The sequence below is a fragment of the Mustela erminea genome, chromosome 11 (assembly GCF_009829155.1).
Source record: "Mustela erminea isolate mMusErm1 chromosome 11, mMusErm1.Pri, whole genome shotgun sequence".
NCBI lineage: Eukaryota > Metazoa > Chordata > Mammalia > Carnivora > Mustelidae > Mustela > Mustela erminea.
The window spans coordinates 5,676,602-5,700,569 of NC_045624.1; the positions used below are offsets into that span (position 1 = coordinate 5,676,602).

Sequence of the window (23,968 nt, forward strand, 5' to 3'; positions counted from 1 at the left end):
CCGAGTCCATCTCGGCCACCTTTCGGAATTTCCAGATGGGAGGGCCTGGAGTCAGACTCCTTTCCAGTTCTGCTCTTACTGCATTAATCGTGAGGTCTCCTTCTCCCCATCGTGTGGGTCACGCAGCTTGGGATCCCCAATCCTCCTCGGTTATAAAACGAGATGGGTCGAGAGGGCCCACTGCAAGGGGATGAGGCAGGCACGAATGTGACGTTTGGGACATTGTGTACCGTGGGGGAAGCCGCAGAGATAGGGCCTGGGAGCTTCGGGGCTGGGATTCTGAAAGCAAACGAAGGACCGCCTCAGCGGACAGTCAGCGTGAGGTCAGGAGCCTTCAGGGGCACTTGGGTATACTGCGAGGGGAAACAAGACCAACTAAAGTCATTTGCCATTTCCCCCACCTTCGCAGAAGGGCTCCTCTCCTGGGCCAGCCGTGCAGCGGGGCTGCAGACACGGGGGAAAGAGCAATGATACAGGAACCAGCCGCAGCTGGGAGCATGGTAAGCAGGGCTTCCCGGGGAGAAACGTAGCCTGCGCGGAGTTGGGAGGAGAGCCAGGGCAGAGAACAGAGCCACTGAGAGGAGAAACCGGCAACTCTCTGGGCAGGGCAAAGAGACTCAGGAGGTCAAGGTCAGGGAGGGAAACACAAGCTGGGTCAGATACCTGGCCAGCCGCCTCACCATCCCTGGAAAACGGCGGTTGCTCCCGCTTCCAGGAGTGGCCCGCCAGCCACTGCTTACTCAAGCATCTGCTGCCCGCCTCGGAGGAGCAGACAGGCCTTCCCTGGCCGTCCCTTCCTCCTGCCTGGTTTGGGCGACCCAATAGAACGCGGCCTGGGGCTGTGACTGCTTACTCACCACCGCGCCTGCCCTAGCTGGGACGCACAGATCCAGGGCAGGTCCTCTCTATTGGGCTAAATTTCAGCAAGCCTTGACCGTTAGGCTAAAATACACCGTCCAGGCCAGCCCCATTCCTGACCTAGATTAAGGTGGTCTCTGCCCAGATAAGGAACCTACAGGGTTCGATTCTTTTTAGGAGCGAAGCCAGGCAGTGGTTGGTGAGCCCAGGAGCTGTTGTCACTTTGGCAGTTGGGAATTCACGTCTAGGTCTAGGGTCTAGGGGCAGAGCAGATGCTCTCTGGCTCTTTGCCCCAGGGCAGGTGGGGGCCAGGGGGACACCAAGATCCTGGTGACCATTTTCCTCTGGATTTACCTATGAGGCCTCCTAAACTATACCAGGCAGTATTCAGCCACTCAAGTGGCTGGTTTTCCTTAGGTAAAATAAAGGAAGTGATTATTGCTAATAATTTCTGAGCCCAGGAACTCATTCGTATACATACCCAAGGCCCTGTTTAATTCTGCTCTTCTCTTTGCTTAAGGCTCTTACTGGCCTTGCAGAGGGGCTGTGAATCAAGAAAACACAGTCTGGTTTCCTCTCTGTGTAGCATTTGCCTGGTTATCTCCCATTTGCCTGGTTATCTCCCTACAGGCAGGCAGGTGCCCCCGGAGTGCACCAGCCCTGCCACACCCAGCTCAGTAAGTTCCAGCAGAAAACAAGGGCCACCAGCAAAGTGGTTATAGGAATGGAAGGTAAAAGAGCAGGGACCTTAGAGAGCAGGGACCTTAACCTGGCAAGTTCTCATCCTTCAAGAAAGGTATAAAGGTGTTTCCCTCAGGTCCTTCTAGGATCAGGACTAGTCAGGGCTAGATCAGGGAAAACCGGGAGCTCAGGGTTCTGCCCGCAGCTTGGCAAGATGTTGCTGGGAATCCAAGTGGCTATTCTGCCATCAGTGACCTACCTCCTCCCCTTTCCTCTAAAGCAAAGCCTAGGCGTGGGTCCCTAGAGAAGGGCTGGCCTGATAACATCTAGCCACTTACCCTTGTGGTATCCTCGGAATTCTGGTCCTGTGGCCTGGATGTCTGTCTGGCTGTAGAGCTAGTTTCCAGACTCAGGAAGGGGGATGATACTTCTGTCCCCTCTCTGGGTGAGCTCTGGCTGGCGCCAGGTGTGGCACAAGGTTACTGGACACCAGCTGGTGGGGGGGCAGTAACGGAGGGCAGGGGCTGGGTGTGGGAGGAGGGGGAGGCAGCGCCGAGCTCCGAACCCTGTCCAGGGGGTGGCGGTGCTGCTGACCCACTCAAGGCAGTCCCAGAGTACAGGCAGGAGGAGAGCTGAACTGATGGGCCCTTCTGGAAGGTGTGGATAGAGGAGGGAAAACAAGGCCACACACGTCTGGTTTACTGGCTCGTCACACACACACACCAGATATGTACACAAACATAAATACTCCAATGTACAAATTTACACGGGACTCTCCGAACACCTCCTCGCCTCTTTCCTCCAGCACCCCCCAACTTGTCTGTCCGTCCAGGCTCCGTTTTAGGATGAAGGCTTGTAGGGGGCTGGCAGTGGAAGGCAGGACTCTGGAGGAGGGAGAGGTCCTGCTCCCCTCTCCTCACAGGTACCTCCAAAGGGTCCCGTCCCTTTTCAGCGGCACCGTAGGGTAGAGGGCTAGAGTAGCTCCACTCCCTCTCTGCGGCAGCTCGAGTCGCACATGTCGCCTCTGGTCCCTCTGTCTCTCCCACTGCGCTCTTCTCCGACTCTTCGACTCCTTCCTTTCCGCGCGCCCCTGCTTCTCAGTCTCTGCCTTGGCTCCCCTCAGTGCCTGGAGGGAGGCGGGGCCCCAGGCCACGGAGTCCTGCGGGCTTTACAGAAGGCTAGGACTTCGGTGCAGCTCCGCAGAAGCGCTGGTACCGTTGGCGGGCTCTCTGTTGGGGGCAGGTGCTAAGCCGCAGCCCTCCCCAGGACAGCCATGCTGGATCAGGATGTCTGCGCACTCCTGGCTGCCGGCCCGACGCGCGTAGGCCAGCGGAGTCAGGCCCCGGGCGTCCCGGCTCCGCACATCCACCCCGTACTGCGGAAGAAAGTGTCACAGTCGGCGTGACATGGCAAGAACGGTGGGGTTTCTTGGGGCAAGAAGGAGAGGTGGCTTTCCGAGGGCCGGGGCGAAAAGCTCAGCCAGGTCCGAGGAGCCCTCGAGGGTGGGACTGGAAAGGCCCGCGGGGAGCCCACAACTCACCCAGATGAGCAGCTGCGTGAAGACGACGTTGGCCATGGCGCTGGAGAGATGGAGAGCCGTCCGCCCGTCCCCATCCCCGTACGTCTCGTTCACCTCCTCCTTGGACCCATGAGCCAGAAGCATCACCAGCAGCCGCAGGTCATCCTCCACCACGGCCCGGAGCAGCTGCTGGCCCAGCGGCACGTCCGAGCTCGGCAGCGGGGCCAGGAAGAGCTTCTGTTCGTACTTGGCCCGGATCCAGCGCTCCTTCTCCTCTCTGCAACGCAGGCCCGCCGGGGCGTGAGCCGGGCAAGGGCCCGAGCCAACGGGCGGGGGCTGGGGAGGGCGCTGGGGACCGGCACGACACCCCAGAGGGAAATCGCAAGGAACGGAGGAAGCCTAGGACAGAGCAGTGAAGAGACAGGCCCGAGACAGGGACGGCGCGCAGGGGGAGTGCAGAGCGGGTGGAAACAGCTGAAAGGAAGGAACACTGAAGGGAGGCCCCTCGGGGGCTGAGAGGGCAGCAGGATTCCGGGCAGGGCTCCCCTGGTGGCTTATCTGGCCCTGCTGGAACAAAGCGGGCGGGGGGCCTCCACGGGGCCCACGCACCAGCCTATCTCCCACCCATTCTCCCCATCTCCGGGCTCCGGCTCGGGCCTTCACGCCACCAGCGATAGCGCCCTGCGCATGCGCCTCCCGCTGGCCCCTGACCTGCTGATAAGGCTCAGAAAGGGCCTCTTGTTGTGAGGAGCCTGAGTGACAGGCGGGGAGGGGGAGGGGCACCCCAAGGGGCCAACTGCCAAGCAGAGCAACGGCCACTTTTAACCCTTAGAGCATGACTGTCGCCACTCCACGCCAGCCCTGTTTCCCCGATCTGGGGTGCCAACGCCCCGCCCTTTCTGCCAGCTCCCCGTGCCCCCGGCCACTCACCTGCAGGCGTCGGGCCCGGGTTTGGCATAGCCATCCAGGGCCCCCTCCCAGACGCTGTTGGCCAGGGCGTTGCCCATCGCGGTCATGACAGCCAGCAGCTCGGGCGGCCAGTCGTCGAGGTCCAGGGAGCGGACCCGGGAGAGGTGAGCCCCCAGGTGTCGGTGGGTCCCCGAGCACTCAATGCACATCAGGGCGCCCAGGTTCAAGCTGGCCCAGTCTGGATCTAGGGGAGGACAGGAAGCATCGTGAGGTCCACGGGCAGCCAGACGGAGACCCCAGGAAAGACCGCCCCCCTTCTCTCAGGGCCGACCACAAGCCTCTGGGCCGCAGTTCTCGAACCCCACCCGACCCGGCCCTGTGGGCCTCTGCACTCACTGGGGGCGTCGCAGTCAATGCAGAAGCTGTTGCCGCGCACGGTGCGCACGGCCTGCACAGCCAGGGCCGCGTTCTGGTTCCCCAGTCGAGTCTGCGCCAGGGGAGAGACAAGGGGCGGCCAGTCAGTCATGAGGCCGCCTGGGGTCCCGCCCCCGTGTGGCCTCTGTGCCAACCTTGTCCTTGGCGCTGCGGCAGCCCTGCAAGCTGGCGAGGATCTGGGCCTGCACGCTCTGGACCCACAGCTCCCGCTCCTCTGCCGTCGAGGCCTCGAAGTGCCACGTCTGCCCGGTGAGGGACACCACCACGAACTCAAACGACTCCTCGGCCTCTGTGGGAGACGGGGGTGATCGCCGTCGTCAGGGCAGGGCAGGGCGCCCCACTGCCACGGCCGCCACCACGGCTCCGCCCCCCCAGGGTCTCCTCTCCCGGCATCCCGGCCCCGAGGCCGCGCTCCGGGGCCACTCGCAGCAGGGACCCTCACCCGCTCCGCGCCCGACCACCTGCGGAGCCCGACTGCAGGGAGGCAAAGCTGGGTGCGTGGCTTCCGCCCCCCTGCCCCGCCGGAGAGGGTGTGCAATTCGGAGCGGGACGCTCCCTGGAGAAAGCAGCGGGGAGCGTCTGGGGAAGGGTGCGGCGGGGCGCTAGGAGGCGAGGCTGGGAGCGGGCGGGGGAGGCGGGCGTGGGCACCACCGGTACGCGTCAGCTGCAGCCGCCTCATTTTGCAGCTCATTAAACCCAATATTCCTGACGGCGTCGGGCGTGGGGCTCCTGGGAGCGGCCCCTCCCCCACTCCCCGGGCACAGACAGGAAGGACAAGCGGATGGGGAGAGGAGACGTTCTCCCCACGAACTGGGCTGTGTGAGCAGACAGGGCCCTGAGGACAGCGCCCGCGACGTGCACGGTGGGCTGCACTGGGACCCCAAGCTCCATTCCGCTCAGACCAGCAGAGCCACGCGAATCCCCACACCAACGGCCACCACCCTGTGGCTGAACAGCTCCTAACCAGCGGTGTGGATGTGTCCCGGGGGCTGCGGAGGGAACTCAGGCCTGGGGGGAGGCACGCGGAGCCAGAGGCAAAGGCCTGGGTCCCAGGTTCTACCCAGGGACACACTGTCCCTGGGAGTCTTCCTGCTGGGCTCCTGCTCTCAGGGCACCCTCGACGGGAACTGCCTCCTAGAAGGACGCTGGTGCCCCTTCCTTCCCCGGGCTCCACCAGCCCACATCGCCCTGCTCTCCACACAGCCTCTGAACCACAGAATCGCCGCCCCGTGTGGGGGGCCCGGTTCCCTGGTGCAGCTGGGCTCCGGCCAGGACCGCTAAGCATCACTCTCCCACAGGTAGGCCGGAGAGGTAGCTCTTCCCCACGGAGGCCATCTCCACCCTCCGGCCCACATCCCTGCCCTGGCAATCGGAGAAGTGAGACACTGCGCATCGGTCTAGCTTAGACTTAGGTGGGAGCGGAAAGACTCCAACCATGGAGAAGAGGAACATTTTGAAGAGACTTTGGAGAAAATCAGAGGAGTGCTATGATTAACACCAGATTACGAGAAAGGCCTTGAGGAGCTGGAATTCCTTAACCTGAAGACCAGTCAGGAAAGACTTAGCCAGCTCCTACACACGTATTAAGCACCTATTGTATACCCAGCACTCATCAAGCTCAGTGGGTGATACAAGAGCCACAGGAAACACGGGTCCTGCCCGCAAGTCTGGAAGAGTTACTGGAGTAGCCACCTGCTGTCTTTCACCTTCTCCAAGGATTAAAAGGTTCACATTTTAGCAGAAAGGGTTTTAATTAGGCAGAAGGAGGAGCTTTTCTAAGACACCAAGTCCGGATGACCAAAAGAAGTGGAACTATAGTTACAGTTACTTACACAAAGCACTCGCTCTTAGAACGGAGAAAATGGGGTTGCTTTGAGAGTACTATCCCCGAATCCCACAGCCCGCCTCCTGTGCCCCGGGTTCCCTGTAGGTCCCCCTAACCTTCAGCAGCACTGCTGGGGCCGTCTGGTCGGGGGGTCCCGGTGCTCTTTTTCCGCCGGTGCTTCTTCCGGTTGGAGTGGGGAGATGGGGGAGGCTCCAGCTTGGGGCTGGAACTGAGCACCTCAGCTGGGCCACTGGCTGGGGAGGGGAGAGTTGGAGAAGTGTGGGAAGAGGGGAGGGTGGGGGGCAGAGCACGTGACCTGCCTAGTGCCACTGGGAGCGCCCCCCACCCCCAGCTGCCAAGGGAGGGGTCTGCCAGGCCAGGCCAGTCCCAACCAACCCCCGAGCTTCCCCAGCCCAGAGGAGGAGGAGAGGGGAGAGAGGGGAACTCGGGCAGAGCAGGATGGAGGCGAGGAGGAATGGCTGGCTAAGGCTCCGCAGCCCGGAGGGGCGGCAGGCGGCCCAGGGAACTCACAGGGAGCTGAAGCCCCAGCAGCTCCGCACCAAATTTATCCTCAATCACACTCCCCGCTCCTCACAATTAATAGCAGAATTAGAAACAATCAGGGAGCTGCCTAATTACTGTCAATTAGAGCGCGCTAATCAAGCTCCCGTCTCCCACACCCCGCCCGGCGCTCACCACTAAATGTCAAACTTCATTAGAGGCAGACACGCTCCCTCCCTCCCTGCCTGCCTCCTTCCAGACTCAACAGAGGGGCCCTATCCAGGCCCCGCGCAGTCAGGACAGTGACGCTGGGAAGCCCCCCAGCTCCCCTTCTCAAGGGCTCCACAGTCACTCGCCCCAAGGAGGCTCAGACTTGGCTCGGGAGGTGGGTTGCCGCCCTGTGCTGCGAGCGCCCCTTCCTGCACTCGGGGCTCAGACTGGGGTTAGTTCCTCCAGGGGGACGCGGCGGGGAAGGTCCAGGAAAAGAGTCTATGGGCCTCGGGCCTGGCCGGGCACTACTGCCCAGCTGGAGGCGAAGGGGGCGGAGCGGACCTGCCCGGGAGGGGACAGGGGCCAAGGGACACGGATGGGAGTAAGATTGGGGGGGGCAATGTGTGTGTGCGCGCGCGCGCCCACGTGCGTCGAAGAGGGATTAAAAATAAGGGGAAGGGAAGAGTGGAGATGTGAGAGCAAGGAACAAAAATGGACGAAACGGGAGGGAATGTAAGACAAGCCAAGGAAAGTTAAGAGGAAGGTGAGAGAAGGGAGAGTCTGGCCCGCTGGACGGGATGGGGCCCCCGCCTGCTGGAGGCGGCGTGGGTAGGAAAACTGCCTTTCTGGATCCCGGACCCTATCATCCAGGAACCCGCCTCTCCGTGGCGGGCAGGTTGCCGCCATCAGAACGTGTTCCAAGCCCCCAGCCTCCGACCTCCCCGCTCAGCCGCTTCCCTGTCCCCCCCGCGGTGAGGCTGATGAGCTGGTGCGCAGGGGGCTGATGGGGAAGCGGGAGCCGCCACCAGCCGCCACCAGCCGCCCCCAGCGCTGCCTAGGGACGGCCGCGGGTGGGCAGAGAAGCTGCGGAGGGAAGGGCAGGGAAGGTCTCGGGCACCGGCCGGCCGCTGGCAGGGCCCAGGGCCAGCGAAGGGGTAAAGGGGCAGGAAGCTGGCCTGGGCCGCTGGAGAAGGGATGGGGGCTGAGTCTGTGTCTCAGAGCCGCGCCTTGGGCCTGCGGCCCCCTGCGACAAGCTCTGGCAGGGGCCCCTCCCCTTGGCCTGGGCTCCGACCCCACACGGCCAGGCTGCCCTCCTGTGTTGTGTGCGGGGCCTGCGTACCTGGGGGCAGGGCATCACTCCACTGGTCGGCGCTGGACACGGAGCAGGAGCGCTGGTGCAGCCCCTCAGGGCGAGGGCCAGCCCAGGCCGGGTTGCTGGCCGAGTAGGGGGCACCTGGGGGCGGGGTGGGGGGAGGGGGAAGGGTCAGACTGGGAAGGGAGGCTGCGGAGGGGTACACAGACCTTCCTGAAAGTAACGCTGCAGGCAGAACTCGGGAAGTTCTGGCAGAATACTGACCCCAAATGAGGGCTTTACCAGTACTGGGCCAGGCTTACTGGAGACCAAGAGGCCTCGCCTGGGGTCCCTGACACCTCAGGAGGCAGCTGGTCTCGCATCTCACACCCCTCGCCACCTCCGTCCCCTTCCTGGGAGCCGAGAGAGGGGGGCACGTGGTGCTGACCCCCTCTCTCCTTGTCTGGCCATCGTCCCCAGCCACCCCGCCTCCGGACCAGGCCTCTGCACCCCACGTTCTAGTCCGCATATGCCATTTGCTCTGCCTCAGCTTTGATGCCATTCTGACGAGAAATAAGTGTATCAGATTCAAGTAATTATGTCTAATTAGTATTAGTAATTATCCTGTTGGGCTGGAGAAAATTAATCTTTCGTTTCCCATCAGGGAAGAATGGCAGAGCCAAGGGGAACCAAAGGCTCCAGGAGCGCCGAGGCCCCGGGCCGGCAGGGTCCCCTGTGCCCTCCGAGCTGTCCCGCCTCCCTCCCTCAGCACCCAGTCCCTTGCAGGGAGCCCACGGGGCTCGGAGCCCAGGGAGAGCCACGGGGCCTCGGAGCCCACGACAATTCGAAGACCTCCACTGCCCTCTCCCCTCAGTCCACATAGGACCACGGATGGAGACCGAGGCCCGAAGGCGGCGGTGGTGGGGAGTCTGAGGACAGGGGCGCGGGGGCATAAGCGAGGTGTCACACCTCGGAACGCAAGGCAGGAGAGCAGGCCAGGGGCCGAGGTTAGTAAGGAGGCAGAGACAGGGCCTGGAGCGGACGAAGTGCGCGAGAGCAGGCGGCACACTCAGCCTCAGACCAGTGCCGGGAGGACACGGGTGGGGTTTCTGGAAGTCTAAGAATGGAAGCCCTGGGCGGAAGCCACTAGAAGGTAAAGAAACAGGTCGGACATCCCTAACGCTCCGGGGACCGTGCGATGCGGAGAGGTGGAAGGCGGGTTTTGGATTTCTGTTGTGCTCGTCCTAACGCCCCAGGCAGGACCAGACCCACAGTGAGTGCTCCCGAGCACACGCAAGGTGCCGACGCCGCCCTCCAGCCGACCCCATTTCCAGTCCCCTCAAGGCAGCATGCTGACGCTTCCTCTCCGGAACCCCGCCTCCCTGCCACTCCGGCCTCACGGGTCCCTGCCAGCTCAGCCTCCCTCAGGGGCCCCTCGGCTCCCTGCAGGAGACCTTCCAGAGAGGCAGACGCCGGTCCAAACTTCTCAGAGACCTTGCTTCTCCCTGCCCCAGTCCTGCATCCGTCCCCTCCTGGGCTCCAAATCTTATCCCTGCCTCCTCCCGAGCCCCACCCAAAGCCACCCCAGGCCCCACTTCCTCCCCAAGCCCCCCAACTCAAAACCCCGAGGGAGGGAAAGTGCTTTCCCTTTTCTTTGTTAATTCTTCCCTCATTACGCCTGCAATCCCACAATCAGTGTGCACTGTAATTGTCGAATTTGATGCTAATGATTAATGAATTAAACATGGAGCCATCAATTAGTCCTCGGAGGATAATTCTGCATAAAGCAGCGGATAATGTAATTACAGTAACAAAGATAATGAGATGTTAACATCGCCCGGTGAGCGGGAGACATGTGTGAGTGTGCATGAGGTCGGCGCTGGCGTGTGTGGTGGAGGGGACACGGGCTCGGGGGAGGCTGGCGTGTGTCCGTGGGTGCTGGTCGTCCTGCGGGTGAGGGCACCGTGGGTCTCTTCGTGTGCACTTCTGCCCCCCAGGGGAAGGCTCAAAGGGCCCAGGACTGCGACAGGACAGAGTGTCTTACTGTGTCCCTCCCTTTGGGGAAACAGCCCAGTCTTGCTACCTGACTTCCAGGCAAGGCTCCCCCCCACCCCCGGCTTCAGAGTACAGATACTTCCTCTTCCTCCGTGGGATACGAACGCACCAAGCCAGATCAGAGGCTGCCTCTCACTGTGCACCTGTGGGTGCAGCTCCAGGAGAGCTCAGGGCCCTGGCAGATCCCCAGCCCCCCTGCCCTTGCTCGCCCGTGACCTCCCAGCAGCCCAGACATAGCCCTCCGCGCAGAGCCCTGAGGACTGCCTGGGGCGACAGTTCTTACCACTGGACCCCCCCACCTGCCCCAGTGCACCCCCACGGGAGGCTCTCAGCAGTGCCCCCCACTGCCGGCCCCACAAAGAGGGGGTGCCTAGCTTTCTTCCCTCCCTTAGTCCATTGGAGCTCTCCCTCTGCACGGTTCACGGGCTTCTCTACGAGCTCGGGGTGGCTTAGAGGGTAAAACATGGCTTTTCAAGTCAGGCACACTCCGGTCCAAACCCCAGCTCTACCACTGACTGCGGAATTCTATAGACAAGTTACTGAACCTCGCTGAGCCTGTTTCCTCATCCATCGAATGGGGCGGAGCATCGCAGCTTCACGGAGCGAAAGGAGCCTGACCTAGAGCAGCTCTGGCACACGTGTCCATCAGCCGACGGCACCCCGCCCCTCCCTGTGACCCCCGACTGCTCAGCGGAGCCGAACACAGGCCACGGGCCAGGGAGCCAGGTGTCCCTGTGCCTCCGACAAGGAGGCCACCGTCTGGCCTTCTTCTCTGGACCCAGAGTTGTGCAGTGTGGGTCCTACCAGCCTTTTGAGGGGGCCTGTTCCATCCACTCCAGACTTAGCACCCAGCTCCCGTCAACTGAATGTCCCTAGTGGCCTAGGACTTTGATGAGCAGAGCACCCCGGGGCAGGGACGCGCTGGCAGCCTCTGGGAGGGCAGGATAGTGTCGTAAGCAGCTGTTTCTGGGCGCAAGCAAAAGGGGGTCCAGTCACCTGGGACAGCATAGGGAGAGTGAAGTCTTGGAAATGACAAGGCAGATCTGGGGCCTGGGGACTGGGGAGGGACAGTGGCTTAGGAGCCCCAGGGGCCTAGCGAGGCAGGCAGAGCTGGGGACAGAAAGACCCCTAAGCATCATTCACCCAAACTCACAGCGGCATCTAGAAAGGTAAGCGGCGCTCAAGGAAGAGCTGCCGCACCGCGAGTTCCGAGTCTCTGGGCCTCTAGCACTTCTCCCGACCCTGCCAGACGCGTGGCAGAGTCCGCCTGGCCTCCAGCTTCTCCCGAAGCTCAGTCCTCTCTGAGCGGAGACCCGACCTCTCGCTGCAGACCCCAGCGTGCTCGCCAGGTGAGCTCCGGGGAGCCCCGGCCGCGTCCACCTCCCCCGCTGCCCCCCAGCGCACGCCGGGCTGCGATGCTGCTCTGCATGCGAGACCCCACGCCCACCGCCACCCGCCCCAGTTGGTTCCCGCTGAGGAGAAACAGTGCCAGGACCGCAGACGGCCCCCAGCAGCACGAGGCTGTCTGGCCCCATCCCGATCTCCACACCGCCTGCCCGGCCCCGTGCCGGCCACTCCCTTAACCTGGTCCCAAGAGGCCAGCGCCGGGGCAAACGCATCTGGCTGAGCAGGACTCGGGGGGACGAGCACGCCGGGAGCCCCGAGCACCCAGGCTGGGACAGAGGGAAGCCCCACAGCGCCCACCTCCTCGGGTCTCCACAGCCGCCCTCCCCGATCTCGCCGAGCAAAGCGGCCTCCCTCTCCGGGCGCCCGCAGCAGCCCCTCACCTGTGCCCCCGCCCAGCTGGGAGGTGCTGCGCTCCGAGGCCAGGCCGTTGGCCCTCGGGCTGGTGCCTGGGGCCGTGGCAGGGGTGGCGCGGGGCAGGCGCTTTCCTGGCACTTTCACTGTGGTCCGCAGCAGGTCGATTTCTTTGCCGTGGATGTTCTGCATGTAATCCTAGGGGCCACGCAGACAGATGAACACGTGTTAGCGCCGCTCCTCGTCTCCGGCGCTCACCCGCCAGCTCGCACATCCCCCCCATTCCCCGGTGCTGCAGGGAAGGGGAGGGGAGGGAGGCCCGAGGTTTAGAAAGCAGGACAGCGAAGCCCACGGACGATGTCCGGGTCTGGGCGACACCCAGGGTACTGGGGACCCAGGGCAGCTCTAGGGGGACGCAGGCAGCAGGGGGCAGGAGCAGGGCAGAGAGAAGGGCCTGGACCCCAGAGCTGAGGGCAGGGAACCGCAAAGCCTAGAACAGCCCTCACTCCTGACAACAGTGCCCGACGATAAGCATCCCTTGAACAATTAAAAAGAAACCTTCGGAGCACAGAGACAGGTCCCCGGTTCCACAGACGCCAGTGGGGCGCCTGATGAGCACAGTAACAGCAGCCGGTATCATCGTGCCCCCCCAAGCCCCTGCCCATTCACAGGGCTGGGCATTCATGCCCACAGGGGCACACCGCCCCTCACGTGGCCCTCCTGGCAGAGGTGACCAGGGCTACTTTACAGCTGAAGGAACCGAGGCTGACAAAGGCTAACCTGCCCAAGGTGACACCGTCAGGAGGTGGGAGAAGCGACTCAAGAACAGGCTCTGTGGACTCCCAGGGCTGCACACTGAAGGCAGATGTCCCGGGCCCAGGCACTCAGTCAGCCCTCCGAGGGCCCCAGAGGGTGGGAGCCACTTGGCGCCTTGGACCCCCACCATTCCTGCCATCTGGACATGGCCTGTGAGGCCCATGGTGGAGCGGCCACGTGGGGCCACCAAGCAGAGCCCGGCCCGTCAGCTTCCTGCTCTAACCCCGAGCCTGGCCAGGGGCTCTCCCCACGGCTGCTGCGGTCTCCTTGCCCAATGGCAGACTCCCATCTCCCACTTCCGTTTCTAGTACCTGCGAGACCCTCTAGTCCCTTCTAGTATCTTCCCCGCTCACGTCCCCGATAAACCGTGGCCAAAATCCCTTCCGGAGAGCAGAATCCGGGTGGGAGGTGTCCACTGATCTCTGGAGCTCCCCGGTTCAGACCCCGATCTGCTCTCCTCCGTCAGGACCCGCCCTCAGCTCCCCGCGGACCCGGTCCGGGGGTCCGTCTAGCGCGCCCGTCAGACCTCCTGTCGCCCAGCAGCCTTCCCACCTCCTCACCCCTCGGCTTCGGGGAAAGGGACGGCGTCCTCGACTTGACAGCGCAGGTGGGGAGCGCTGCCGTTTGGGAAGCAAGGCAAGGGCAGGGGCCGAGCAGGGGCTTACGGCTGGCCCTCGCTCTGGGACCAAGAAAACATCCAGTAGAAAGGGGTCACCCGGCACCAAGGAACCATGAGAAGGTGCAAGTGTCCGGCCAGGAAGACAAACAAGAACAAGGAAGTGGCACCCCATGCCAGGTTCACTTCCGAGGCGGGTCATCGGGGGAGGGGACCCGTGGGAGGGCCGTGGGGATGGGAGTGCAGTGATCTCCTGGGCCCCAGCCAGCTGCAGTGAGGACTGGCCAGGCCCGGAGATGCCCTTCAGGACAGAGGGGCCTAGTCGGGCCCAGAGGAGACTGACCCCCAGCGGCGGGCGCCCGGAGGAGCTCCTTCCCACGCAGCTCGGGGCTGCGTCTGTGCATGGAAGGTGCCAGGCCCAGCCTTGGGCTCAGGGGGCCGGGGGAGCAGTCTCCACCCGTGGACAGACTCCCGTGATGAGCCCCCCCAAACTGTACCCTGCTGTCAGGGTTCTGGCCCTGTGCGAAGCCTCTGTGCCCTGGTGCCGGGGAAGGAAAGAAACCCAGGAGGTCCTTTCCTGCCCCCGCCCTGTGTCCCCTCTAGCCGTCTGTCCTCCAGCAAACTCAGCCCCCCCGCCCAGGCACTGCAGGCCCCCTGGGGTCCTGCTCTGGGCCCGGCGTCCAGCATGGGGCCGCCTCACAGTCTCGGACCCCACGTCCCACTGACCCGGCTTTGGCACGCACCCGGCCCGGGTCCCTGCACACGGTCATATCTTGGATCCGCTGTTCCAGACGACTGTCAACAGCTGGCTGGGCCGAAGGCACAGCTGCAGTCCCTCTCCTGGGGGAGGGGCTCGGGCCGCTCTAGTTCACAAGGAGGTCACGGCCGCGGCAACAGTTTCCAGGCCCCAAGACGGCCTGGGGATGCCTGCGTCGGGACATGGCTAGACGCCGACCCCGCACCAGGAACACCAGCCAGCGGCCGCCGCGAGGGGCCTGGTCCCCGGGAGCAGCCGGACCACAGCGGACGGACAGACGGCGCTCGTGCCACTGTGGGCCGGGCCCCTGGGCCCCATGCCCGGCTCCAGCACCAGGCTGGGAGCCAGCACTCGACCCGGGGACAGCGTCCCCGCAAGGAGCGCGCGGAGCGGTAGCAGTGACGGGACAGCAGGGGCAGCGTGACGGCGTTTCCCTCCGTCAGCAGAACAGGGAGCGCGGCGGCGGCGGCGGCGGCGGCTCAGGAGAGCGGTCACCGCGGCTGCCTTTATTACCCACCATCAAACAGCAATTTCTTCCCCAGCCTCCTCGCTAATTACCCAGCCAGCGTTCTCATCTCGTTTTATTACTGGAATTAACAACGAGTTCAGAGCGTGGAAAGCTATTAAGATGTGTGATTAAGCCACATTCAATTAGTTTCTACAAACAATTTAATTGATGTTGCAGATAGAATTAACAGAAGGTGATTGTGTGAATGGCTCCGCGGGCTGCAAATGGGGGAGGCCGTGGCGGGCTCTCTCGGGCCAGGCGAGGATGGGGCGTGAGGCTCGAGGCCGGCCCGGCGGCCCTTCCTCCGGCAGAGGGTGAGTCACCCCTGGGCCGTGATGGCAGCAGACAAGGCCGCGAGGGGCGTGTGCACCTCTGGGGGGCCCGCACGGCCCCTCCCCCGCACAGCTCCCCCGTGGAGGGAACCTCCGCGTGGACCAAGAAGCCCGCGCCGCGTGGGGAAGGGCAGCCACCAAGGGAGGAGGTCAGGAAGCGAGGGGCAGACGGCGCGGGAGGCCTTCGCTAGCACGGACTTGACCCTGTTCACGCGTTGGCACGGGACGACCCCCGTGCGGCCTTCGCGCCTACTTTCGCCGTCCCCACACCTCTCCCACCTGACCTGTGTCTCGTGGACGGGAAGAGAAGCATCCACGGGGCAGGGCTGCCGCTCTCCGCGGGAGCCAGCGCCTCCTGGCCTCTCGTGTGCAGGAGGACCTACATTTTGATGCCAGAGCCGACGGGCAGCCAGTGAAGAGCAGACCGAGCGCCTGTGCCCACAGCCCAGCCTTTCCCTCAACCTCTTCCTGAGGCCCCGTGGCCCAGACAAGAGGGGGCCTGGCTGGGTCAGGGGGTGGGCAGCAGAGCCACCTGCCTCTTAAGACTCACCTTGCAGAAAAGCAAGGACGGGCCTGGAAGCCCACGGCACCTGGACTCCGTGCCGGGCCCCTGCACGCACCCAGCCGCACCCAGTCCAACACGCCGGAAGGGCATCTGAGCTCCTCCGAGCGGCCCAGGCAGGCAGCCCGTCAGTGCCCTCCGTCCTCCTCACCAACAGTCTAGGCAACACTTGCCGGGATGGTGTGAACCCTCCCGTCACCTTCTCAGCCAGCCCCGAAGAGGGGCACTCTGGGTGTAGCACAGAAAAACCTGCATCCCGCTTTGCGGCAAAGTCACAGGCCCAGGTACCAGCTCAGCCAGAGGCAGGGTGATCCAGGCGGTCGCGCTTCTGCTCGCTCGACTGCTGGGCGTAAAAGCAGTCCCTTCCCTTCCCAAACCCAAGCCAAACACGAGCACCCAACGCTTTCCTCCGCGTCCCAAGACCTCTTTCCTATCCCTGTGCTCCACACTGGGCCTCCTCCAATACCCGGGACATGGGGACAAGCAGAAGGGACGTGGCCCAACTTGAGCAGCACAGAGCAGACAGAACGGGGACGGAGGCAGCGAAGGGGGAAAGCCAAGGCCACCCCAGCACGGCGGGGGGAAGCTGGGCTGCTTCCCTAGGCTCGCTCCCAGCCCCGCCGGCTAGACACTGCCTGAGGAGAACGAATGCTTCTTGCCTGGGGACGGGGGGGACGGACAAGTACGACTGGCTGGGAGTTAGGAGGCACGAGGCTGGCCTACAAACGGGCACAGTGGCTGCTCTCGGCTGGGGCGCGGTAGCTCTGCCACCACTCCGGGACAGAGGCCAGAGCCTGCGGGAGGCCCCGGGACTTCCTACGACACCTATGCCTCGCTGCCTCTCACGGACTCAGCCACAGGACTAGGTCTGTGCACGAGGCAGCCACCCAAGTCGGGCCAGCAGCCTTTGGCCCCTGAGTTAAGCGGGAGAAGGACCAGCGCTCAAGGAGTCAGACAGGGAGAAGCCCAGGAGGGTAAGGCTGGGCTCTGTCCTGACCGGAAGGGGACTGCCCGCCAGCTCCCCCCAGGCCCGGCCTCGGTGCATCTTCTCGGCCCCAGTTAGGGCTGGCACCAGGGACCCTAGGACCCCCTGGGTCGGGCCTGACACCTCGTGCAGATTCAGAGGCGGACCAGGGGCCCTCTGAGGCAGGCCCTGGGCTTCCGGGCCGGGGGTGGGGCCAGCCCACGTGCTGTGCCGGAGGGGCTTCGGAGGAGAACTCATTAGCCCCACAGTGGGGCGGTGACAGAGATGGATTCTGGTGACAGCTGTGTGTGGGAGCCACGCAGCGAGGGGAGGGGGGAGGCGGGAAGGGTAGGGGAGCCATCATGGGGCCACTCCGCCATTGCCGCGCCCCGATACCCTGCCAGGGCAGAGGCCAACACCCTCCAGACCCCTCCACCCACCACCACCACCAGTCCGGGGCTCCCCTTCCCCAGGTGACCCGTGCCCTTCCCAGCAGCCCCGGCTTAATGGTCACCCCGGGGCCTAGGAACCCAGGGATCCCCCTGCTGATGTGGCTCCCCTAAGACAACTGGCTGACAACCACCGGCACCCCAACTTCAGCAATTCCATGGAAACGGGCCCAGCCCAGCTCTCTGAACAAGGAGCACGTGGGCTGGGGAGGCAGCCGCTCCCAGGGGCTGTGCTCTCTCGGAAGGGCTCCGCCACCAGGCCGGCTTCGTGGCTAAGTGCTCGGCCCGGGCTGGCGTCTCGGGGTCTGTGAGGCTCCCGAGCCACCCCAGTGCAGTCCTTTCTGAAGGGCAAGTGCCCCCGAACTCACTGAGGCCTGCTCCCCCCTAGGCTCCCCTCACTGAGGCCTAGACTCCGCCCCCCCCCCCCCCCCCCCCCGGCCACCCAGCTCCCCGCAGGGCCCCCCCGCAGACTCACGTGCAGGCTGGGGTGGTAGGTAAGCAGCCCGTTGTCGCAGAGCGTCACGTACTTCTTCTTCCACTCCTTGTTCAGGGATTTGCCGCTTCGCTTCAGCAGCACGCCCTGAGGACAGAGGCCGGGTCAGGGATGGCGCCAGCCCCACACGTGACAGGCCCCAGGAAGCGCACAGTGACACAAGGTCACTGTGACACATTCTCCACCTCCTGTCCTTGTCAGAGGGGAGAGACTATGAGGACGGGAGCCAGAGGCTACCTCCAACCGGCCCATGGACCTCCCCCCACCGACCCCATCTCCCCAAAGGCCTGGGGCCAGGCCAGCACCTGGAGGCAAGGTGTCAGAGGGCAGTGCCGCTCCAGCCGTATGTCTCCAGGGATGGGTGAACAGGGCAGAAATCCCTAGAATGCCCCAGACTCCGCAGTGCGAGCCCCAGCCACTGAGCCCAGAACGGGACTCTCTGGGCGAGCCCATGAGACTCAGTGTTGCGGGGACAGGAGCGGTGGGACGAACACGGGCCCCGTGGGAGCGAGGCTGTCTGTGTTTCCTGTTCACAGACACGCCCTCAGCACCGTGACCAGGCCCCGGACACAGCAGACGCCCAAGAAACGTCTCTGGAGGTGCGCCGGGGAAGCCGGAGGGCAGCGACCAGACAGAACGCCCCCGAGGGGAGAGCCCCACAGGAGGGTCTCAAGCGGGGAGGCGTCAGGGCCAGCAGAGGCTAGGAGAGCAGGGGAAGCACCCGGAGTCCACCCCAGCGGGCACCAAAAAGGGGGAGCTCGAAGGTGTGACTTTGTAGCAGCTCCTCCTTGAGAGACGGAGGCGCGGCTCTAAGACGAGGAAGAAAAAACAGAGATAGAGGGACTCGAGTGTGAGGAAACAGCATTGGCTAGGGTCCTGGGCCCCAGGCTGCGGGATAAACCCCCAATCTCTCACACTTCCGAAGAGAAGGCTTGGTCCTGAACGGAGCAGGTGCGCCAAGGGGCCACCGGGCCCTCCTGCCTGATCTGCCCCGTGGGGACCCCGAGGGGGCGACAGTTTCCCGCCTCAGCAGATGTTTCCGATCTTGCTACCACTCCCTCCTCTCCATCGCCCTCTTCCCGCCGCCCTCAAAAGACAGATGCCGTCGTGGGAGGTGCGGCCACAGGATATCGAGCTGGGAGTTCTGGATCACTCGAGGACACACTCTACGTCTTGGTCCCCCTCCGTGGGAGAGACCCCGTCCTCATAAGAAGCAACTGAACACAAGTGGTATCGATGGGACCTTCACTAGACCGTATGGGTAGAACATTCCCGAAGGCAGTCGGACCCCTGCCCTGTGGTCTGCAAAGGAGCCTCAGTGACCTGCTTCTGGGCATGGCATCCACCCCCTCCCCGGCCAGAAATGAGACACGAGTACAGCTGCTCCTTCCGCCCTGCCTGCACACCACACCCCTCGGGACCGAGGGCCACATTCTGGAGAAGGCAGCCCCCAGCCTCCGCCTGGGGCCTCCGGGAGGGCTGGAGGGCCACGGCTGGGAGAGCCACGGCTGGGAGGGCCACGGCCGCAGCTCAGCTGCTCCTCTTCTGCCTCCCTTCCACACCCCCGGCCTTCAGCGGGGGATTCTGCTCGAGCCTCTGTTCTCACATCCTTCCCACTGGAGCCCTGCCTCCCCTCACTGGACCCTTCATCTGCCTCACGTTGAAGCCCTTCCCTCCTGGGTCCCTCCCAGCTCCGGGTCATGGGAGAGGGAAGCCAGGCTCTGCTCCCCTGTCTGCCCCCAGCTAGCCCTCAACATCAGACAAGTCACGTTGACTGCCTCGGCCTCAGTTTCCCCGCAGGGTAGGGAGAACCGACTTCCTCCCTCTTTCAGACACAGAATCGGGATCAGGATGCCGGGCTGGGGGGTGCGGGGGTTCTTGCTGGGAGGGAACCCTCTCCTACCCAGCACTCCGGCGCTCTGGCCCCTCCTTCGCCCAGGCCGGGTGCTAATGAGCTCAGCGAGTGCGCTGTCTGTCAGCGGGGGTGTGGGAGGACTGGCAGGAGGAAAGCGAGCGCAGCTGGCCAGGGACTGGACCCGCCGCCCACTCGCAGCGCCCCCTCCCCGGCCCGCCTCTCACCTGCCTCGCACCTGCCCACCCGCGCCGGGACCCGGAACGAGCATTAAAGGCCCGGCTGCCAGGCCTGCTTCCCATTCCTGCACACCCGGCCTTCCAAGGAGGGAGACGAGCTACGGGGGTTCCTGCTCCCCTCCCTGGCCGGGCCGGCTGCGCACGGCGGAGCAGGAAGCAATCTGGGGCAGAATGGGAGCGGTGCGGAGGCGACAGCCCCCAGAGGACCCGTTCCGCCGCCGCCTCCCTCCCAGCTCCGCCAGCCGGCTTAATTGCGGAGTCCGGATTGATTGGGAATGCAAATGGCAACTGAAATGCAATCTCCACTCCCAGCAGGAGTGGGGGGGAGGGGAAGGAACGGGCTGGGGAGACCGGGACACGAGGGCGGGAAGGGGGCCACGTGGGCCCTGGGCAGCTGGAGGTTGGGGGGAAGCACCAGGAAGGGCCAAGGGGCTGTGAAAACCAGAGCGTGGACGGTCCCCACCCCCACACCAGGACCCCCGCTGTGGCTCAAGAGCACCTCAGGTTCCTTCCCCCACCCCCCCACCTCCCATCCCCCGCAGGGTCCGCCCCTACTGGGGGGTTCTTGAGCTTTAGTGGCCTGAACCAGCCAGGCGACCCAGCCGGCCTGGGGTGGGGGGGCAGAGCCCAGGTGCAAGTTCACAGGGCTCCACCCCATCCCACAGCTCCCCCTGCCCTCCATGTGGGGGATTCAGGGAACTGACAAATTAGCCTGTACCCCAAACAGGAAGGAGACATCCGGGGCTACCCTTATCTCAAACTAAGCACCCTGGAAGTAGCGTTCGTTCACGCATTACATGGTCCTGCGTGCATCCGGTTCTGAGAGCACTCGCGCCCCAAGCAGAGAGTGTCCGGCCTGCGTGAGGCACTGGGTCTGCACCGCCCGGAGACAGGCAGTCACACCATCCACAGGTCTGTGGGGTCCGATGCTGCACCCAGATGCACAGAGACCGGCGAGGAGGCTGGGCAGTGCCCCGGCCTCCCCAGGTGATCCTGCCGGAGCTGCGCCTGCCAGGCCCTGTATCTGGACGTCCCAGGGCCGGACGGAAGCAGGGACACAGGGCCTGGAGCAACAGGTAGTTCACCACCCGCCCTCCGGGACCGGACACCCTCTCTGGGCTCTCCGTTCTAAACGGACCTTCACCGTGGGTCAGAACCCCACATAAACAGAGGAATTCCGTCAGACTGCCCACGGCCCCCAGAAGGCCCGGCCTGGAGGGCCAAACCTTGACCATCCACTCAGCAGCCCCACAGCCCTGCCCCACACACCACCATCTCCGCACAAGGACGCCCTACTGTGTTCAAGGTCTTTTTCCAGACCCTGGACCCACTCAGGGGTTCTGGGAAGCTCCGAGCTCCCGGAGGCCCAGCCCTGCCAGGCAGAGACTCGGAAAGGAGGCGCCCGGGAGGGGGGCTTTTCCAGGGAACAGAGGCTCCCACGGAGAAAACGGCACCGATGAGCCCCGGGCAGGGAGCTGCCGTCGGCGTGCCCCTCAGGGTGCTCTCCCGGGAGTTCCTTTTCCCGGAGTGGGGAGTGGGGGAGTGGGACAGGTCCGCGGGGCCACCCAACTCCTAACGCCCAGCAGGAGAGCCGAGGAGGACGGCAGGCGGCTCTCTGCTGCCCCCGTGTGGCCGTGCGGAGGAGCTGCCACAGCCGCCAGAGCAGCCCCGGGAAGCCTCCAGCCCAGGCGGCAGCTCCTCCCAGACATTCAGGCCACATGCCCCAGGGGCCTGGAACAAAAGGACCATCGTCCGATGTTCCCTGAGCCTTGTCCCTCACGTCCACCACTCTCTGGCCACCAGGGAAAGAAATGCTGACCTGTTTGATGGGGATGGCCCGGCCGCTCCCGATGCTGTCCACCTTGCAGTCGGCGGCCTTCTTCTCCCGGTCCAGGTCAGCCCCCTTCCGAGACTGCAAGAGAAAAGAAGAGGCGTGTTACGGGGGCCCAGGGTCCACGGGGGACAGCAGCCCACCTGCACTCCCCTGCCCTCCCCGCCTCCCTCCTCCTGGGCAGGCCCTAGCAGGGGCAGGGCCGGGGCGGCGGGACCGGGAAGGAACGGAGACACGAGTAGTCCAATGGGTTTATTCTTACACACGGCACCATACAGAGCAGCACAGGTCACTGAGCCAGGCCCGCCCCTTACAGGAGAGCAAGGACACGGAATACCGAGGGCGCGAGGAGCCCGCACGCAGCCCAGGGGGCTGGGGCTTAAGAGAAGGGAGGGGGCGAGGAGAGGTGGACGGTGGGGCTGAGGGAGAGCGGGGCGCGCGGGGCACGATAACCAGGGAGAGCAAAGTCCAGAAGTGAGTGGGCGGTGGCCCGTCTGCGGCACAGACACCACACGGCACGTTGCACCGAGCACGGTCGGCGAGGCCCGAGGGGCACAGTGGATGGAGAGAGAGAGGAGAGAGGCCAGAAGAGGCCCTGCGCCCCTGCCGGGCTCCTGGGGCAGAGCCCGCCCCAACGCGGATCCTAGGAAACGGGGAGGCCAAGGGGGGGAAAGGCAAGCGCGCGGCGGCGGCTGTGGCGTCCGGAGGAGCGGAGCAGGAACGCAGAAGTCCATGCAGGAAGGAGCAGAGGGGGAGGGGCAGGAAAGCTCCCCCCAGGAGCGGCTGGGCCGGGCCGGGCGCTTGGACGCCCCCGCCCCTCTGGGCCTTGTTGCGCTGGCCTGGCGCCGGGCATGGGGCCGAGCTCCCTTCTTCTCCATGCAGCGAGCCTGGCGCAGCGCGTCCAGCTGGGCCTGGTCCCCCGGCAGCCCCCAGCCGCGGGCTCCAGCGTTCCTAGCCTTCCCTGGGGGTGGGGGTTAGTTACAAAGGTTCCTGTGGGTCTCTGGAGTGGGGAGCACGGCGGCCGCTTCTCATCTGAGAGCAGTCCCAGGGCCCGGCCCGCCTCCGGCCCCGACAGGGGAGAATGTCCAGAGGTGCTGTGTGTCACCACCTGGTCTTCTAATTTGGAAGGAGTTGGAAAGGCCTTTTTGTTGATGAAAAGTTGGAAACAGTGGCACATATCTGCAAATATCGAAAGAATAAAGATTTTGGCAAGTTATACTCAAGCCCCACACGAGTCGGTCAGCACTGGTGAGGGCAGAGACCCAGGTGCCTGGGGAGAGGCGGCAGCGGGATGAAGAGGAGGAGGACGAGGAGGAGGAGGACGAGGACGAGGACGAGGACGAGGCGGTGGCGGCAGGGGCCGCTGGGCGGTCCAGCTCATCGGGAATGATCGCCACTGGGCGGCTGGGGCCCCCATCCCTTCCTGTTCTCCCAGGCCACCAGGAGCCCAGGGCACAGGCTGGGGGCACAGGACTGCCCCCTGCAGGTCGGGCACAACCACGGGAGCGGGAAGAACCGGGCCAGAGGCCTCTGCCCACAGCCCCACCATCAGCACCTGCCCCCGGCTTCTCCTGGACGCCACAGCCTCTGCCCCTACGGGCCAGGGAGGAGGAAGATGGATGAGACCGCTGCCACCAGGCCCCCGGACCAAAGAGCTGCATGGGGGGAGGGGGGTGCAGCCTGCCACGGCCAGGCTGGTGAGCCAAGAGGCCCCCAACCAACCACCAGAGGGTTCCCTGGGAGCCCAGAGGGGCAGCCCCCCAGGATGGGAAGCAGGGCAAGAGTGGCAACACAATGAGTACATGAGGTCACGGGGGAGACTGGGGACATCGATGGCCACATCCAGGGGGTGGGTCACAGGGACACCGGCCACGGAGCAGGCGTGGCTCTGCTGGGGACGATGACAAGGGCAAGAAGGTGACCCCCGACAGCGACGATGGTGGGGAGGTCCCGAGACGCACCCCTAGAGACGGACGGGTCTCGAGGCCTCCTCGTGGACAATGGCGCAAGGGAGGTCACCATGGAAACAATGAAAAGGAAAAAATAAGGTCGCCACAGTGAGGATGGAGAGAGGGAAAGGGCCCGGGGGAGACTGGACGGCAGGCGGAGGCAGCCTAGCAGGCAGCGGGGAGCGCGGGGCAAGGAGCGGGAGGGCCGCGGCGAGGAGGCTGTGAGCCGGGCATGGACCCCGGACAGAGGGCGGCGGGGAGGACCGCAGGCCTGGCAGCGGAGGAAGCGGGAGGTTCTGGATGGGGTAGAGGGAGCAGGGGCGCAGACAGCGGTCACCGCAAACACAGGCACCCGGGGGGCGGGCTCTGCGACGGGGGGCACAAGCAGGCAGCCCAGGGCGGTGCGGGGCTCAATGGGCAGGAACAGAAACGAGATGCTTCGAGTCGAGGCAGGCTGGGGCTGGGGAAGTGCCATGCGCAGCAGCGGCCGTCAGCAGAAAGGGGGGTCGGCAGGGACGAGGAGGGGGCCCGAGGGAGGCACAGCGGGAACAGGGGTGGGCAGACCGGGCAGCGGTGTGCTGGGCAGGCGGAGGCGAGAATGAATGGACGAGGCCTGGGGGCACGGGCTCTGTCTGGACGGGGCTCCTCAGCGCCTGGCAGGGCCTGCCGGGCCAGCCGGACCCAGGACCAGGCCGAGAGCCAAGCCCTGCTGCTCGGAGAGGCGCGCGCGGACTGACGCGGAAGCACCGAGGGATCTCCTGCGAAGCCGCGCGGGCA

General features: G+C 64.6%; 1 protein-coding gene across 8 annotated transcripts in view; it reads right to left on the reverse strand.

The window, feature by feature from the left end:
* Positions 1 to 2,167: 2,167 nt before the first annotated feature.
* AGAP3 (ArfGAP with GTPase domain, ankyrin repeat and PH domain 3) overlaps positions 2,168 to 23,968 on the reverse strand; it is a 52,118-nt gene continuing 30,317 nt past the window's right edge. For 3 of the 8 annotated variants that reach the window (XM_032303878.1, XM_032303877.1, XM_032303876.1), the window contains one exon: positions 21,480 to 22,421. In XM_032303878.1, the coding sequence (XP_032159769.1) occupies positions 22,359 to 22,421 (63 nt within the window). In that variant the 3' untranslated portion in view covers positions 21,480 to 22,358. Of the gene's footprint in view, positions 2,915 to 3,079; positions 3,336 to 3,988; positions 4,212 to 4,363; positions 4,455 to 4,536; positions 4,692 to 6,343; positions 6,482 to 8,058; positions 8,173 to 11,852; positions 12,022 to 17,302; positions 17,408 to 21,230; positions 21,324 to 21,479; positions 22,422 to 23,968 lie in introns of those variants that run through there. The other 5 variants (XM_032303873.1, XM_032303870.1, XM_032303871.1 and 2 more) reach the window with 4 other exon arrangements.